This window comes from Carlito syrichta, unplaced genomic scaffold, assembly GCF_000164805.1.
Source record: "Carlito syrichta isolate Samal-C Ts95f unplaced genomic scaffold, Tarsius_syrichta-2.0.1 Scaffold287885, whole genome shotgun sequence".
In the NCBI taxonomy this organism is placed as follows: domain Eukaryota; kingdom Metazoa; phylum Chordata; class Mammalia; order Primates; family Tarsiidae; genus Carlito; species Carlito syrichta.
This window is the reverse complement of record NW_007231981.1, coordinates 96132-115349: the sequence shown is the minus strand read 5'-3', so window position 1 is coordinate 115349 and position 19218 is coordinate 96132. Positions and strand designations below refer to the sequence as shown.

The window sequence follows — 19218 nt, the reverse complement described above, 5'->3', positions numbered from 1 at the left end:
CTCCCCCCACCATCCCCCTTCCCCTCCCCTCCTCTTCTTTCTTTCCAGTCTCTGTCACCCAGACTGGAGTGCCCTGACACGATCATGGCTCACTGCAGCCTTGACTTCCTGGGCTTAAGTGATACCTTCCACCACAGCCTCCTGAGTAACTGGCATCACTACATTCAGCTAATTTTTTATATTTTTTTTTTGTAGAGACAGGGTCTCACTGTGTTGCCCAGGCTGGTCTCAAACTCCTGGACTCAGGCAGACCTCTCACCTTGGCCTCCCAAAGTGCTGGGATTACAGGTGTGAGCCACCATGCCTGGCCTGAAGCTAAGAATTTTTGAACACCTGATCTGAACCCTAAAGGAGTGAAGGGCTTAGTATCAGCTGAGTATTTTTATGTAGAAAAAAAGGCTCCTTCCTTCCCCAATTTTCTCGAATCTGGATGGGAGTTTTTGGGGTAAAGGGGGAACTGCTTCTTCCTGGCTTAACCCTAATTTTGTATTTTCTCCCCCCCAACCCCCATTTTTAACTATACCCCTCCCTCCATCACTTTGGTACAATAAATTAATTATATCCACATACTAGAAACCCAGTTTGGCTAATGAGGTTAACAGTTAACACCCTATCCCTATCTCTTCAAGGTGGCCCCAGTCCCTCTTTGATGCAATCACTGAAGATCTTCTGTAGGTCTTCTTTGCCACAGACTCCATGGTGATTTTAAGGGGGAGTGGGATGCAGAGGGTGACAAGAAAGGGGGACAGATAGGATGTTATTTGTTCTTCAGGATGAGGAAAGCTGCCTCAAATAATCATAACCTGCACAGCTGGAGTACTGGGAGAAGTGGAGATTGACCCAATGTTGAAGTGGAGTAGGAGAGGAAAAGGAAAAGGGGAGGGGGAATAAGGTAGAGTCTAGGCACTGAGCTAGAAGAAAGTAAAAGGCCTGAGGCTTATGAGAGAAATAAATAGAATAAGTCTGGATACCCACTGTCACCCCTCCTCTCCTGTCTCACTGTCACCTGGATCAAACCAGTGGATATGCCCTTCTGTCATGTCTTTTCCTGGAAGGCCCTACTGACAGATGTGCAACTTGCTGCCCTTTTGAAGGGTACAGTATTTACACAAGGGGTAGGGGAGGGGTTAGTATAAGATACAGAAATAGCAGTCTTTAAACCTGCTAAAGGGACTGCCTTCCAGGTGTGACATTCTGTGGGGAAGTGGACAGCCTCACTGCCAAGAGTAGACCAACACCAAGCCTGCTCTTTCAGATGGAAATGTTTATTTTCTCTACCTAATACTTGAATTTCATGCAAAAGCTTCATCAGGCACAGGCCTTGCAGATCTTGTCTCTAAATGCCATTCACCAGTTTTCACCTTCTGTGCTGCTATCTTGGTGCCATCTGTGAGGAGAAAAACACTTTAGAGTCTGCTCTTTTCTGTGGTGTAAGCCTCATTTGTTTGCAGGCAGTCCTGTCTCTGGCAGAAATTTGGAGATGGGGCAGGTTGAATCTGACTGGTTTGGTAACCTTACCTTTCCTCCAGTTTTCCACTGGGTACCTGATATTTCTCCCCATAAAGTACTCTAAGCGTTGTTAAAGAGGAGAGTGGAAAACAGAGAAGGAATGCAGAATGGTTGCAGGAGTCAAATTTAATTTGAAAATTGCTTAATAGGTCATGGGTTTGTCTTGTACAAATTATATGCAAATATCTCTGTGGCTATTGTATGTGAATAGAGCTATACCAGCTCAGCAAGAGTCTGGAGTCTAGCTTCTTGTTCTCTTCCTGATTCTGGCTGATTCTGGGCAAGACCCTTTCTCTTTGAGTTTTTCTTTTTTTTCCTTTCCCATTTTACAAGATTTGCAGGGGTGTCATAAAAAACTCAGATGATGAATTTCTGTTCAAAAATCTGTACTGGTTCCCCACTGACCGTGGGATAAAGTCCAAATGCTTGGCATTAAAACCCTTTTATGGTTTGATTCCAATCTACCTTAGCCATATCTGGCCACCTTCCCTCTGTGTACCCCACAATATCTACTGGTCATTCTGGGAATGCATTTGCTCACTCAGAATAGAATACCCTTCCCCTCACCTCTGCTCATTGAAATCTGACCCTGCTTTTAGTATCTGTCTCTAAATGCCACCTCTTCCCAGAAATTGTTCTCCTCTCCCTTCCCCCAATCAGGAATAACTTCTTGCTTTTCTGTACTTTATAGCACTACTTTTTTTAAAGGTATGTCTTGCCCTATATTTTTGCATTTGATTAAATTGAAACCTCCTTGAGGGCAACGATAATGTTCTCATTCATATTTATATGCCCCACAGTGCTTTAGAGAGTTCACATAATATTTGGTCCTTGGTAATGTATGTTAAATTGAAGTGAACTGCTGTGTGAGGCCAAAGCTTAGAGTTTTTTAGGGTTTGTGACTGATTTGCTCTTGGGAAAGGCAAATTAGCTTTTCTCTCTGCTAAATTGGGGAGAGGTATCTTTGTCTAGACAGATATCAGGATGGATTGGAATCAACATGTGAATGTCCTTTGAATGTTCTGGAATAAAGTTATCTATAGACTGTATACATTATTATTAATATTTCCAAAATTAAGAAAATGTTTATTCAGAAATTAAAATCATTTCTAACCATGTTTATAAAATGTGTTCAGTCTTACCACCTTCTCTGAAGGCAGAAACTGTACATATATTTTTTAACCTGATGAAGTCCCATGATACAGTGAGTTAACTACTGAGCTTGGAGTTGAACTTGGAGATCTTTCCTTGAAACTTTTTTCATCTGACTGTGTTATGCTTGCCTCTGGCCCTCCGGGAGCCCTGGGAGAAGCTGTCACTGAAGATTTGCATATATGTTTTCAGATTGTCTTCCTCATCAACCTTCTACCATTACTACCATCTTTTCTTTTTTTGTTAAGGTGGAGACAGAAATCCAGCGTGTCTCGGAGGCATATGAGAACCTTGTGAAGTCATCCTCCAAAAGAGAGGCCCTGGAGAAAGCCATGAGAAACAAGCTGGAGGGCGAGATTAGGAGAATGCATGACTTCAACAGGGATCTGAGAGGTGAGGGAACCAGTGGGCTTGTCTTTGTCCTTGTAACGCAGTTTGCAGGGTGATGAAGAGAAGTGCCTAGAAGGCTCTGACTAGGTACTTTAGAGTTGTCCAGTACACTGGTATGGGCAGTACATGACTGGGCATATGCCAGGTAAGTTTTTGTGACAGCAATAGTACTTTGTCCCAAGCTTGATTAAGCAAAGTGGAAGGATGCACCTGACTGGCCTTCTGAGCGATGCTCTGAAGTGTTAATCAGGCAGGATCCCTCCTGGGACTCCTGGACCCACACAACCCAACCCCATAATTGCCTTTCTTCCTTTACAGGTTTTGCAAAGATGCCTTTTGGTTGTGCAAGCTTGAGATATGATGTCCTTTCTTATTTTTAGGATTCACTCTCCCCTTTTATTTTTTACCTTCACCTGATAACTTTGGGAAATGCTTTTACTTTAAATCACCTTGAACACCTTCAAAACTGTGGACCTTGGGGATGTTGTTTTCTGTCCTCCAATTTCACTTATCTTATCTATTAGATCAAGGGACTTAACTAGATATTGCTTGTGGTCTCTTTCTAGTTTTGACACCATGTGATTTTAATGACTTTATAATAACTGTGACACTCTTTTTCCTGGTTAATGAAAGATATCGTTATATATTCAGAGACGGATTATTCCATTGAAATTTAGAATTCTGCACTTAGGTTTTGGCAGTAAGCAGTGAAAATGCTATGTACTTACTTCCTCCTTTCCTACCATATTCTAGTAATGTTTTATGATTCACATTTGCAAACCCATGTCTGTCACCCATTTCTGTTTAACTAGAAGAAGGAGGCTTGTTTTACTAAGGATCAGTATTTACAGGGCCAGTGTCATACACTTAAAAGTTTGTATTTGATACCCTGTTGATTGTCTCCAAATTCCACAGAGCGTCTAGAAACTGCCAACAAGCAACTTGCAGAGAAGGAATATGAAGGGTCAGAGGACACCAGAAAAACCATCTCACAGCTCTTTGCAAAAAGTAAGTATGCAAGCTTCAAAAGGAGGTATTAATGTGTGGATGGGAGCAAGGTGCATGAAAAGATTACACTGTTCTCTTTAGCTTTCCAGAACAACCAGGGCAAAGTGAACACCCTAGGGTGATTTTTTTTTTTTCCTGTTCAGGCTTGAAGTTGGAAGATTCTGTTCTTTTTCTTCTAGACCAAGAAGGCTGTTTGCCATATCTAGTCATATCAGATGACTCCTTCTCTATTATACTAGAGAAGCCCCTTGAAATCCCTTGCTGCCATTATGACTATCTGAATAAAGGGCCTTAACTGAACATGGGTCACTTCATGTTGAATGAATTTTCTTAGAAGATTTCATGTGCCGGCCCTGGTAGAGATCGTATTAACATGTAGGATTGTTGGTTAGTGTTTGGAATACCTAACCTGTACCTGGGGCTCCCTTAGTTAAGCACCTAGTATTATATTACATTGTAATACACTGGCATATTGCAAAGGAAGTTAGAATGGAGCCAATGCTATGGCCTCAGTGGGTGACTGGTTGCAGAGGTGGAGGGTATGGGGGAGGGTAGAGCTGTGTCTTCCTCATAATAGTGTTTCCATTGTCTGGAAATACTCCTAGGACTGTGACAATGAATTAATCCTCTTCTTTATCGGTCCCTAATGGACCCCACCCAGCTAGACAATGCATAATTCTTTCCAATTGCCATCATAAAACCAGCAATAAAAACTTCACAGTGGTTTGAATCCACAGGGAGAATTAGTTGGGGGGAAACAGATGGACTGCTCTCATTTCTGCAGATGCCCATAGTTGTTTTCCCCTACTCCCCAGCCCTCCCTAGTATAGCTCCGGTTGTAGTCATGCTGGGTGGGGACTTGTCAATCTCTTCCATCTTTGCTGAGCTTCCAGATGACCCTTTCAAGTCATTCCTTGCAACTTCTGGTCAGCTTTTACAAGTTTGTTTGATCTTCACTTACAGTATTTCCCTCCCTTCCTGTGTTGTTCTGTTGTGCTCTGGCTTCGAACGAACTTTTTCTTCCTTTTTTCCCTGTACCTCCTGTTCCTCTGTAAATATCTCTTAGAGCAAAGAATGCCATTTTGCTGGTGTCATCAGTGCCTAGTGCAGGTTGTTGTGAAGTTGCTTTTGTGGTGTCATGGTTACCCTGAAAGCTAGTTCACTGGTGGAAAGAGGGTGGCAATCTCCCAGGACAAAGCAAAATAAAATGTATGGATGCTTGCCTTGCATCTACTAGATTATACTCTTCTCTGTGTGGTGGTAATACAGGTGTCCCAGGAGCTCTGCTGCAGGTTTATAAAGTGTGATAACTTAGGTCAAGGTGTATTGACAGGAGTGTGAAAGATTGTAAAATGTCTGTAGAAGGGAAAAGTGAACACAAATTAGGCATGGAAGAAGTCATGACTCTTGTCCCCTTTCATTTCTTTGGTCTTTAGACATTGATAGGGCCCTTCATGGTTGGAACTGTAGCAGGAGGAAAGAAAGCCCTCTTGCAAAGCCTCTCTGGGGAACGTGGGAATGTGCTGCAGCAATCCTAGAGAGACCAAACCAACTCAATCTTAGGAGAAAGCAGTCTGGTATAGTAGAAACAGTTTGGGACAACCTGAGCTTAATTATGACTTCCACTATTTATTTACCAATTGTGGGACCTTGTATAAGTTAGTCAAGCTCTTCAAATTTGTTTTCTCACATGCAAAATGGAGAAGAGAATACTACCTTCCTTGTATGATTGTTCTGAGGATTAAGTTAGTTTAATACCTGGTGTGCAATATTTATTCAATAAATGTTCATTTCTTTCCAAATGCAGAGTCAGAGTGAGAAGGAAAGTGAAGCTGACATATTGAAGTTTCTCCTATAAACTTAAGGTTCAGGGTGTCCAAGGGAAGGGTACTTGACCTCCAAATTCAAATCAGAACTACTCATTTGAGTTTTTGGCGTGAGTCTAGTCCTAGTTAAGAGGAGAGGGACCTAGAAAGGGATGTGACATAACTACATGTGTCATGGTTCCCTGTAGCTTTAATGCAATTCTGGATTCAGAAACAAAATTGCTAATTTTATAGATCAGGTGAGTCAACCTTTTCATTCTAAAAACTAGTGTATAGAATCTGTCACATCACAATGAAAGGCATATGTTGAAGCTACAGATTCTCTCATTATTAATCATGATGGTGAGGATCATCATCCTCTTTATGTAGTAAGTTTCTTTGATGTTTGTGCTTTCTGACGTTTATTTTACTTAAATAAATCTGTTACCTCATTTGATCTTTAAAAACATTATGAGGTGAAATAAGATGCTGTTATTACCTCTGTTTTAATCTCTAGCTTTTTACTTTCTTAACATTTTCATCTTTTTACTTATATTATTCATCTGTTCTTGCTTACTCTTTACTTTTTTCATTAGAGGCCTTAGCATATTAATCACAGTCATTTCTTTTTTCCACCCTTCCAACTCCAGCCTCTGTCCTGACCTCTCACTTCTCTTCCTATCATCCCTCCCCATCCCAGGGCCTACCTGGGCAATCACATCTACCAAAATCAGCCCAGACCTCTCTGTAGACTTTGAGGACTAAACCTGACCTTTTTTTCCCTCTTATCCAAATTCCTTTCTGAAAGGCTTGGGAAGTCACTGCCTGGTAAGGACTCACTAGACAGGGTTTTCATTACCTTATTACCCTATATCCTAATGTTAGATCAGACAGGGGTCTGGTCTGTGATCCAGTGCCATGCAAAAGGTGCAAAGAATTGCACAGAAGTTAGATGGGAATATACAGTGTATTTAGAAAGTAAATTAGAGAAAGGAGAGGAGATTCACCTCCCCAAGGTAAGGGAGGGGCCAAAGCTTAGGAAAACATGGCAGCCATAGTTTAATGAACATATGGCCTGGTCAGTGCTTAGCAAAGCAGTGGTCAGTCACAGTCATTTTAAATTCACACAGTTTGATGATTCTAATATCCCTGCCTTATCTGGGCATAGTTTTGATGCTTGCTCTGTTCATTCAAACCATGTATTTTACCTTTTGGTGTGCCTTGTGTGTGTATATGTGTGTATGTGTATAATGGCAGACCTCACGTACAAAGTAAAAGGAACGGTGATAAATAGGCCTTTAGGGATGTGATGGTAAGGTCTGGGGAAAAGGGTAGCACACTCTAGTCCTATGGTTAGGGTTCAGTCTTAGTGAGCCTGTGCCTCAGGACTGGGAACTTTACCAGCATGGCTCAGTTTTTTTTCCACCCCCCTAGGTGGTGCAGGATGGCTAGAGAAGGCTTCAGTTAGGCATTTTCTTCTCTCACGTGGAAGGCTAGAACAGGCTGGAGTTGGGTCTTTCCCTTTGCCTTGGTTAGTTAAGCTCTGGGGGAAAAGCCCAATAGCTTAGGCTCTGACAAAATATATTCTCTTGAGGGCAAGCCATGTTAAAGAACAGAATGCCCTGTAATATTTCATAATTGTGCCATTTTCCCTTCCCCTGCTAGAAGCACAAGGGGTCCATCTAACTAGCACCTATAACTAGGCCCAAGCAATGAATCTTTAAGTGAACATTTGGGAAGAATGAGAATTATTGCTTAACTGAGCTCTCTTTAAAACCTAAGCCAGGCCGGGCACGGTGGCTCACGCCTATAATCCCAGCACTTTGGAATCTGAGGTGAGAGGATTGCCTGAGCCCACGGGTCCATGACCAGCCTGGGCAACTTGGCAAGACGTTGTCTCTACAATAAATCAACAAAAACTAACTAGGCATGGTGGCGCATGCCTGTAGCTACTTGGAAGGCTGAGGCAGAAGGATCGCCTGAGCCCAGCAGGTCGAGGCTGTGGTGGCCATGAGTGTGCCACTGCACTCCAGCCTGGGCAGCAGAGTGAGATTCTGACTCCAAAAACAAAAACAAAAACAACAAAAAAAGGAAAATGACAGAAGCACAGTTGAGCCAGTGCCATACTACACACTGCTATCGTAATTTAATTCAACCTTGAAAAGTAATACATAGATTATATCTCTTAAAATGTGTATGCATTTTTTGGCACCTTTGTATATATATACACACATGTATATGTAGATACATAAGCATATCAGACTACTTCTTAAAAAAGCTAAACTTTCAAGCTCTAAGATGCTTAACCCTACTAAAAGGAAATTCTCAACTAGAGGATGTTTTTTTCAGGTGAAATGGCTGTCTGTATTACTCTGATCCTGATGTTTTCCCTTTAACTCTGCCCTATTCTTTCCAGTGTTCCCTCCACACTCAGCCTATTCTACAGGAGAAGGAGTAGGAGAAAACATAGAATGGCTTCCAGTTTTATTTTGCTCTCTTTTTAAAGTCATTGGTTCCCAAGAGAAGCAGATGTTGAGATAAAGTGGGTTGGGTTAGGGGGTAATGTTGTGTTAGGCATTCCCTGGAGAGGACACATTGTTAAGTAGACTTGATTTCAGTTAGAAAATAATGTTAGTGTGGAAAGGGTGAGATTTGAGGTTTTTATCCATTTTATGAAATATCATTTTTAGATTTATTTAATGTATCTTGAGGACACAGTGGGAAAAGGTGTTTTTTAAAGCTCAATTGCTTTTTTTGCCAATGCAAGACCATTTTGGAGTAATAAAATTGAGAAGACAAGCCTATTTTTTCTTCTGATGTGTGTGGTTGTGTGTGTGTATGTACACATTCTTCTTTGTGCAATGCCAAATACATTTCATGACACTTTATATCTACTTCCTCATTACTTATGCATAACCACCATTTAGTTTTAAGTGACTTTTCTGAATTTACATAGCAAGTTAGTGGTTGAGCCAGGGATACAGTCTAGATCTTGGGGATCCTGGTTCTTCAGCTGTACGCTAGAACAGCAGGGTGTCTAGTAGTGGGTATGACTTGTCAGGTTTGCTCAGGTAAGGCTTTCAGCCAGCTCCAAGTTGACAGTACTGATATTTCATGTCCTGACAGATAAAGAAAGTCAGCGGGAAAAGGAGAAGTTGGAAGCAGAGTTGGCCACTGCCCGTTCTACCAACGAGGACCAAAGGCGACACATCGAAATCCGAGACCAGGCCCTGAGCAATGCCCAGGCCAAGGTGGTGAAGCTGGAAGAAGAGGTATGGTTTCCCAGATGGCATATGAGCCTGAGGGTGAGAACGCTGGACAATCAAGGGGCCTGGTCTTCCCATTTTGGTGAAGTGGAAGTTATGCCATCCCCAACAGGGAGGTGTCGTCGTCTGTTTCTAGTTAAGGCTGTGCTGATATGAGTGGACTTTTATTTATTTTCTCTTCTTTGCAAGTTCCTTTCTTTTGATCTAAAAGAGCAAATCACCCGAGTCAAGGAGCAATATCCATTTGCTCATTCATATAATAGGCTAATAGGCTAACTGCTCCCACACTCTAAGCTCTTACTATAGATTTAGCCCACCGTAAGCCTTTGAAAGATATATAGATATAGATAGATATGTATATACTTTAACTTGTGCCCTTAAAGACTTTTAAAACTTTGTTTTGGAAAAGTACGAAATGATTCTAGATAGCTTAAAGTACTCTAAGGATCTTGAAATTAGAATAGTCCTTGTTTCTCCATGCTTAGTGGGAAGTCAGTCCCGCTCAGGTCAAAAATGAATCCTGATGGCCATACCTTTTGCTATAGTACTTACTTGGCAGATTGGTTTTGGAATAGAAGCAAGCAATCTTGGGGAGGTATGGGACAAGATGGGACCCAGGGACAGTTTGCAGTTTATGCCAGGAGAATACACTGGTCAAGAGCTGTACTGTGACTCTTAGTGGCTAGTTTCTAGAATGCAGTTATATGGTGGGGCGAACTTGTCAGTCACTTATATGCAAAGGTGGAGCCTTCCCTTGACAAATGCAAGGGCACCCAAACTATTAAGCATATGATTAATATGTATCTGATTAGTCTTGATGTAGATGCTACTCGATTGAACATTAAACCTTGTTCATGTGAAATAGAGGGAACTTTGTTGCTGTTTTGTCATCAATTAATCTTGGATGTCAGTTGCATGGGAATACAACTAACTCTTAGATGTTTTGCACTTCAGAGAATGGGTACGTTCCAGCAAAAATTCATGCTAAAGTGTAACTTGGTGAAGAAAATTTCATATCTCACTAATTTTAATTCTAAAATTTGAATTGCTTTAAGAGATAGAATAGACTCCTTCACAACAAGTTGAAAGCATTATAAATTTGAAACAGAAGAGAAGCATTAGTGCCCAAATAACATTCTGGCTATTGTATATGAGGTATCTTTTCTGCCTTCATTCATTGCCTGCTTCCTCTCCTTTAGTAAGACTAGATCTTAGTTTCTGGAGATCTCCTGACTTAACAGATTTCCTGTGTTTTCTTTTTTGAATATTAAAATGCTGTTGGGATTGAGTTGTGGGTTCATACTTTGCCAGTAAGAATTGCCACCTAATCCATGACATCCTTTAGCCTGACTTGCTTAAGTGTTAACTTCAGGTTGTATAAAATCATGTCAATGTCCTGCTTCACCAGTTATCTGTATTAGAACTGTGCTAAGTTGCTTATGGAAAATGAGGAAGTCTTATATTTGCCTTGTGTCCAGTCTTAGGAACTTTTCATACCCTTAACTTTTTGTTACACTTCATATATTCCCTTCCCTCCCATTTTTGCAAGGAAATTCCAGAGAAAATTACGGGACAGGGTAAGATCAGATTCCTTTAGAGAAGGGCAAGCTGAGAGACCTGCTGAGAAGAAATAATTTGCTGGTGGCCACATGGCAAGTCTTGGGTAGAGCCAGGAATAAAACTGGTATCTCATAACTCTTCATTCCCTAAACCCTGCTGCCTGTCTCCCTGTCTGAATCATCCTTTGGTTCAACTCCGAAAAAGAAAATGTGGGCGTGTGTTCAGATTTAGTAACCTCTGCATCTTTTAGTTTAGTTTTTTTTTAAAAATCACTTCACCTATTGGGCCCTCTTTTTCAAAAGACTATGAGAAGCTTGTTCAGACTGTGTTGAGATTGGGGTGTATAGACAGCCCTGCTGCCCCTCCAGGAAGGGTGCTTAGCCAGTTGGAGATAAATGAGGAAAGTGTGTCTGCAGCCATCTTGGTTTGCAGTGTCTGAGGGCACAGTGGTAACTGGTTGTTAATCATGAAAATGATATACATGCAGGGAGAAGATGTTCAGCTGTAGTTCCCACTGGGCAGTCCTCACTAAAAGAGTTGCCTGAAATATATTTCTGGCTTTAGATCTCTGAGGCTTTTCTGGGCATTTGTTCCAGAGATTTTAGTAGTTTTCCAGGGACCTGCCCTGAAATATGTACTTTACAATTTACAAAGAAGTTCTAAATATTGAGCTGGGATTGGATGTTGGCATCTAGTGACCAGATATCTCAAATGAGCTCATCAATTATTGTTAAGTGTTTGGTCCTCATCCAGTTTATCTAATTGTGAGGAAATTGCAAATTACTCTTGCTAAAGGAAGTGAATCCTTTAACTGAAAGAGCAGGCTCACCACCTTCTACCCAGCAGAATCTCAGAGGCCATGGAATGTCTTCTAGACTCTTCAGGCTGTATCACTTCTAGCATATATAAGGGCTAAATTTTAAGACCACATTTCAGGGAAAATAAGCTGGTTCTTACTTCTCTTTTGGTTTCAGCCTTTCAGCTGGATTTGCTCCTGTGTGCTATTTGTCCTGCCTCCCCTGTATTGTTCAAAGGAAAATATTCTCTGCACTTATCTTCAAATATAAAAATTGCTAATTAAAGTTTTGCTTTTCTGCTGTGACTCAATCTCCATTAGAGCTTGCTCTTTCTGGGGTAAAATTTTTAAGTATAGAACATTAGGGAGGCATTTGAGGCATGTAGGTGGCTCTGGAACAGATCTAGGAAGGAGTCTTATTGTGGTTCCTTCACAAAATCAGTGAACATTTCTAAACCAAGAAGGGTATTCACAAATAGAAGAGTCATCCCTCTGTCTGGTGTAGATGGCTCAAATAAGGCTGTGCTTGAAGGTAGACAGATAGTTGTCTGTGGCTTACAAATGGCACCATGAACTTGCCTTTTTTTCCTTAGGCCTTAGAAGTTCTAGCTTACTTAACAAATCAGACTGAGGGAAACTCTTAAATTAAGCCTTTTGTCAGGGGAATAGTTTCTCAGCTTTCTATGTACACATCACTCAGGTAACTAGTTGTCATTATTTCAAGATGGTCTGGGAAAGATTATGATTACTTCAGTGGTCCAAGGACCCTTGCATTTATTTACATCTTCCTATTTATAAAGGCCTTATTTACATGCTATTCCTAAAATTCATTCTGTTCTTCTAATCCCATTAATTCTCTTGCCCAAGGTCCTCTATAATCACTGTACTCTAAGCTCTACACAGAAATGTTGCCTCAGGCTTATAGAGAACTTTTTCCTGCAATCACAGCTTCCATTCTCTTCCAAGTTCAGCGCACATTCCTTCATGGATCTTGCTCTGCTGACATCCAGGGAGGTATCTTGCTGGGGGGGGGATAGTACTCTATAAAGCAGACCTATTTTTTTGATGAGACGCTCTGATCCAAGCCTTGAACCAGTCTGTACTCTATGCAGCAGCAGCCAAACGAGGTAAATGGTGTCTTTCCGTTCTTGCTGTTATCTTTCGGGACACGTAGGTCCTATTGAAGTGAAGCCTCATTAAACACCAAGTCAAAAGAGCTCTGTGTCCTACAGCAACCATGGTATTCTCCCATTCAAAAAGAGCCTCCCCACCCCCTACCAATTTGACCTCACTGGAGAGTTTCGACGGATGCCTGGCATACCCTCTCACAAGGCTCAAGGCAGCCCAAGCTTCTGACGGGCTGCTGTCTTATGATGATCCGGAGTGGAAACCGCTTGGGTAATTGTTTCAGGGATGGTGGGAAAAAGGCCTTGGCAAGATCAAAGAGAGGAGATGTTGCGGGTGGGCTGCTTACTGAGCTGAGTGCACAGGAAGGGAGAGAGCGGAATGTGGGAGGGCTGGCAGAGAGAGCCAGTGAGCCTTGTTCTTTGGCTTTAGGCTAGAATGAAAGCCATAGAGATTCAGCAAGAAGGGGCCCAAGTGTTAACCTTTTCTGAACTGCAGTGTCTGGTGATGATTTAGACATCACATTGATAGCTCTTATTGAGTACCCCGTGCATTTTCTAGAGTCCTGTTTCCATTCTATTCAAGTCTCTGAAACTAAATTCATATCATTTTGCTCCATTTCCTCCATTCTTCAAGGCTGATATTTTTTTCTTCTTTGAGGAAGGAAGATTTGATTAATCAAACTTGATTATTTTGATTTTTTGTTTGTTTAAAAGATGCATTATTTTCTGCTACCACACCTATCTACAAAGTATCATAACTAGTTTCCTCCTTTCCTGATATTAGAAGAAGATATCTTAGCCGTAGACATTTATATGTCTAATACTCCAAATTAATTTTCAAACAATAGGATTCTGTTGGTGAAAATACATCTCACCCAGTAGTTATGATGGATTATAGATTTGGATGGAAGATCTGAGGCTATGAATTATGTGTATATCTAGAGTGTTGATGGGATTCAGATAAAGTACATATCTAGCCAGGAATCTTCCAGGGTGTTCTGCTGGTGAATTATTGACTTATTTGAAGGGCAGTTCATCTAAGATGACATCTTCCATATTTATGGCAGCGTATTTTTGTCAAAGTAAGTGTAGCTCCACCCGGTGTGTTAAAGCAAAAAGAATGAAATGATGTTACTCCCCTCCAGTAGAGATGGAATGACCTCGCTAAGCTCAATTCCTTCAGTCTTTCCTATGATTTTGGCTTTTGAAATTTGCAATTGGGAGTCTTTTGGATTTCTTTTTAGTCTCCTTTACAACATGAGCTCTCTTTCTGAGGCAGTAAATTTTTAGAGGTGGTTTTTTTTAACTCTTCAATTCTTTTAATATCCACCAATGGACCACAGCCTCCTGGCAATGGACAGAGGCAGCTTGCTAATACCAGGGTAGTGTTACCAAATTGCTTCAGTGTGAACCTTTACTTGGCTCTACGGGCTCCTGAGTAAGACTAAATCAAACCAAATTCAGGCTCATGGAACAGCATATAACTAACTAATGGTATGAAGGTGAGGAATGCAGAAAGTATACTTCAGTTGTGACATTCATGAAATTGAGAGTGTTTGGAGTTGTGGACAATAGAAGCAAAGAGGAAAATCAAACATAATGAAGGCACTGGACTTAGTTCTCAATCTCTATCTCTTAGTTCTCACTGGACACTTAGCCTCAGTGTCCTTTAACTGATAGAGTGCTTGTAGATGCTAATTGTCATGAAACTAGTATTAATAGTCTGCCCCCTCTACCTACTTATCAGTATTTTTTGTTTGATTTTTAAACTTTAAAAATATTATTTTCTTTAGTATCATATGTTTTCACTCATAAGCAGACTTTGAGCAATTATTATAATACTATAAGAAAGGAATTGGCAGTAGTGGGAAACTGTCAGGGGAAGGGGGTGGGATTGGCAGTTGAAGGAAACTGCTAGGGGAGGGAGGGGCATACCTCATCAACAAGGGTACCTGCATAATCAACATTTGTATACCTAACCCTGAATTGTACCCCACATCTTTATTAAAAATATTTGCAAAGATATTATTATATCCCCCGAATAACTCTGCAAGTGTTATCCTATTTCTACAGATTAAAAATTTAAAGTGCATACAGATTAGATGATACAGTTAGTGATAAATTTAGGAGAAAACCCAGATAGCTTAATTCTAAAATATTTAAATGGGTTCTTTGTCCACTAGTGAATAAATGGGAAGGTTAATGATAATGTCACTTCCTGGCAAATGACTGAGACAAATGGTTAACTTTATGGGCTCTATAAGTAATTTTGTATATAACTACCCTTTAAAAAATAAGTTTGAAAGACACTCACAGTTGTTGGAAGAAGGTAAGGGATGCCATCACGTGGTATTCATTTGCAGGGATCATATTTTCCTGAGTCAGAAGAGGGTTAAGGGATCTGCCAAATGCTTGGGAATGTGTTCAATTATTGCAGAAGTGCAATGAAAAATCATGTGATTGATTGAGCTCTAGAGTATTTGCCTTATTCTTCAATAGATTGCCTTCCTGCTGTTCTTTCTCCCAATTTTATTTTGTTTTATTTTATTTTATTTATTTATTTTTTTGAGTTGGAGTCTCACTCTGTTGCCCAGACTGGAGTGCAGTGGCCACTCCCTGCCACCGCAGCCTCGACCGGCTGGGCTCTGGTGATCCTTCCACCTCAGCCTTCCGAGTAGCCGGAATTACAGGTGCACGCTACCACGCCCGGCTAATTTTTTGATTTATTGTAGAGATGAGGTCTCGCCTGCCCAGGCGGGTCTCGAACCCACGGGCTCAGGCAATCCACACTCACCTCAGCCTCCCAAAGGCGCGGGATTACTGGCTGAACCACCGAGCCCGGCTCTCCCAATTTTATGATTCTCCTTTAAAAACATATCTCTGAATAGAAATAGTGTGAAACTCTTATCTTGACTTGGCCAAACAAAGTAAATACATTTATGAAGGTGTTGTTTATTTGTAGTGTTTGTAACTAAGCTATGCTATACTCATTTTTGTTCTTGAATGTAACAGTTATTTGACAGTAACTGATCACCAAGAATATAGTGACCAGTGAACTAGAACTAGAACCTAAGAGAGATAATAAGGAAAATAGAAGGGCTTTGTCCTTAAATGGCTTATGGGATACCGCCTTCCAATGGGGCAGGGACTTGCTCTCAGATAAAGAATTGGACCTGGCACATGATAAGCATTCAGTAAATTTATGTTGAATGAATGAATGAATATACACATGAATAAAATCTTACAAAAGGACTGTTAACAGAGTACACATGCTGAGAAGTTACAAAGAAAACAGCAGTCTGGGTCAGGTAAGATTATTCAAGGAAGAACTCCTGGAGAGTTTAGTGATTTGGTGAGAAGGAATGAAGAAACAGTCAGACATATGAAGTTTGATCATATGCATAGTAGACCTGGTAGAATTTTTTTTTTGCCCAGACTGGAGTGCAGTGGCACACTGTCAGCCACCGCAGCCTTGACTTGCTGGGTTCTGGTGATCCTTCTGCCTCAGTCTTCCAAGTAGCTGGAACTACATGTGTGCTCTACCACACCTGGCTAATTTTTGATTTATTGTAGAGACGAGGTCTTGCCAAGTTGCTCGGGTGGGTCTTGAACCCACAGGATCAGGCAGTTCGCTCGCCTCGGCCTCCCAAAGTGCTGGGATTACAGGCTGAGCCACCGAGCCCGGCCAACCTGGTAGAATTTTAAGGCAATAGTAGCCTAGATTCACAAAGGTATTTTTAAGAGTCATGTCTAGGCTGGACAGGGTACAATGAGACAGTAGATGGGGTGGTGAATTAAAAAGCATTAAGTGTTTTGAGATATGGATGAGAGACAGCAGCTATGGTCTAAAGAAGTAAGAGAGGAAATAGGTGTAAAAGTGCCTTGGATATATGTGCCTTGGTACCTCATAATTACTAATTGACTGGATGTGCTAGTGGTAGGTTGCTTTTGTTCTTAAGTAAGAACAAAAGTACTTTAGGACATCTGCTGTAGCAACTGAATATAGGATGGATCAATTGTGTGTGTTTGCGTATGTGCATGTGTGTAGATCAGGGGGGCAACTGAAAGTAAGATATGTTAGGTTATTGTTGTAGCTTAAACTCTGATGGCTATGAAAATATAAAGGAATAAAAGAATATGAGCGATATTAGAATTAAGTCATAGTGATAGATTGGATATAATAGAGAAAGGAAAGAGGGAAGAAAAATAATTCTAGGATTCTGAGACTGGAAAACTGGGGTAAGTGTTGATGACTGAACTATCAAAGGGTGGCATTTTGGGAAAGATGAATACAGTCTGGGAAACATTTACTTTCAGAGTGAGAAATCTTGCAGTCATCTAGAGGTCTGTGACTGAAGAGAACATGATAACTTTAAAATATGAATGTAAGCAGTTGTTGAAAGTGTGCAATGAAAGAGATCTCTAGTAGTGCTAAGAGTTGAGCTAGGTTTCTCAATATTACTGACTTTTGGGGCTGGATAATTTTTTAGTGGTGGTGGTGGGTGTGCTATCCTGTGTACTGTGGGATGTTTAGCAGTATCCCTGGCTTCTATCCACTAGATGCTAGCAGCAACTCAACCAGTTGTGCCAACCAAAAATGTCTACACATGGCTGAAATGTTCTCTGTGGGGAAAGTTGACCCCAGTTAAGAACCATTGGCATAGCAGCAAAAAAGGAAACTACTATATGTGGAATCTTGGGGTACAGCAGAAGTGGGAGTGGGGTGGGGATGGGGGAGAAGGTGGGCCTATAAATTGAGACAGAGAGTAAGAGTGGTTTAGGGAACTGCATTAAGAGAACATAGAATTGGGGAAAACAAGGGAAAAAGGTTTTGACCACTTATTGAAAACTGGCATTTGGTAAGAAAATGTAAATAGATATAGTGATTTCCTCTATTCACCGAATGTTGAGGGAGAATTTGATTTATTTATTAAAAAAAATAATTTAGAGTTCTGAGGTACATATGAGGATTTGCTACATAAATTGTGCGAAGATGAGGTTTAGGCTTCTAGTGGGCCTCTCTCCCCCTAGTAGTGGACTTGGTACCCAATGAGTGGTTGTGGTTGTGTGCCCTTTATCCCTCTCCCTCCCCCCTCCTTCAGTAGTGCCCAGTGTCTGTTGTTCCTGCCTTTGTTCCTGTGTGCCCAATGTTTAGTGCCCACTTATGAGTGAGAACATGTATTCAGTTGTTTGTTTGTGATAGTTCACTTAGAATATTGATCTCCAGCTGCATTCATGTTGCTACAAAGGACATAATTTTGTTATTATTTTTTTTTAATGATATGATGGATTTACTTGGATGTGCTTTAAATGGTAGATTTACTTAGATTCTTCTAAGGGTTTAAGGTACTGGTTTCTAGATTAGAAATTAGGAGGATTAATCTGTGGTTCTCAAAATGCATTTCACACACAAAGACCTGAGCCACTACCTTAGCTTTGGAAACTTTTTAGGCGAACCTTCACTTCTTTGATCACTGAAGACAGAAAAATAAATCATCTTGTCGGTGACCTGCACTGACCAGGGAAGGGTTAGGACCGCACCGGTGAATCAGAACGGAGAGAAGAAAACTACTCGGAGGCAGCTCTTCTGGGAACAGTCTGGCCAAGACTGAAGCCGATTTTATTCAAACCTTTTCCAACTTATATACCATTTTCTATACCCTCCAGCAATGTGATAATCACTCACTGGGGGCGTACAAGTTTCGTGCTTTACAAACTATGCATCACAAGACCACCACAAGATCTGCAATTTCCAAGCAAACAATTCGAATTCCATGATGCCTGCCATGCTTACATTAAGGTCACAGGTGCACAATTTCAATACAAATCGTTCAAAGTGTTTTCCATAATGTTCAATGAATCATTCATATTATACTCTTTGCTCTATACCCTGATTAATACAAAAAACTTTCCTGAGTTAACTCTAGGTTCAATCCAAGTTCACTGATTCCCAATATTTTTAACAATTATATTATCAACTTAACACTATACTATAATCTATAAGTTTAGTTAAATGACTTACTGTCAGTTATACTATTAACCTATTACAATTTAACATAATGCCTTATAACTCAGTTGAAACTTATTCTTAAACTACCAAACTTTACTATAATTCATATGTTTCATATGTCTAAACTTTAATTTTTATATGATCTAGTTATTGGACTTTAATACTATGCTATATCCTATTAAGCTAATACCTTATCGTTAATTCTTTTATAAATCATATAGTAACTATTACACTTGAATAATGTAGCAAAAGGAAACAAAACAGCAAGCATAGATTTACGCAGCTATGAGTGTATATGTATATATTTTATCCCAACAAGTCTACTCTAAAAATCAAATAGTAGCTGTCACACTCTTGAACAAGGAAATGCCGGGCTTCCAAGATGGCGGCCATGGGCTGAAGCAGACAGAGTTTCGGTAATTAACGAAACAAAAGAAAACGTTCTGCTGGCTAGGGGCAGGGGACAGAACTATCATGGTAATTTAGTTTCTAATCTTAGCCCTAGGGGAAACAGCTTTCGGGAACAAGGACTACCCAGTCTACCAGGAAATAGAAGTAAAAAAATATCTAGAAAGAAGCTAAACTTAGAAAGACA

The 19218-nt window shown here is 40.6% G+C and overlaps 1 protein-coding gene across 1 annotated transcript in view; it reads left to right on the top strand.

The window, feature by feature from the left end:
- The window catches only part of AMOT (angiomotin), a 66105-nt gene that overhangs the window by 27003 nt on the left and 19884 nt on the right, over positions 1–19218 (top strand). Inside the window, exons 6-8 of the mRNA XM_008053114.2 lie at positions 2910–3054; positions 3967–4059; positions 8991–9136. Of these exons, the coding sequence (XP_008051305.1) occupies positions 2910–3054; positions 3967–4059; positions 8991–9136 (384 nt within the window). The remainder of the gene's footprint in view (positions 1–2909; positions 3055–3966; positions 4060–8990; positions 9137–19218) is intronic.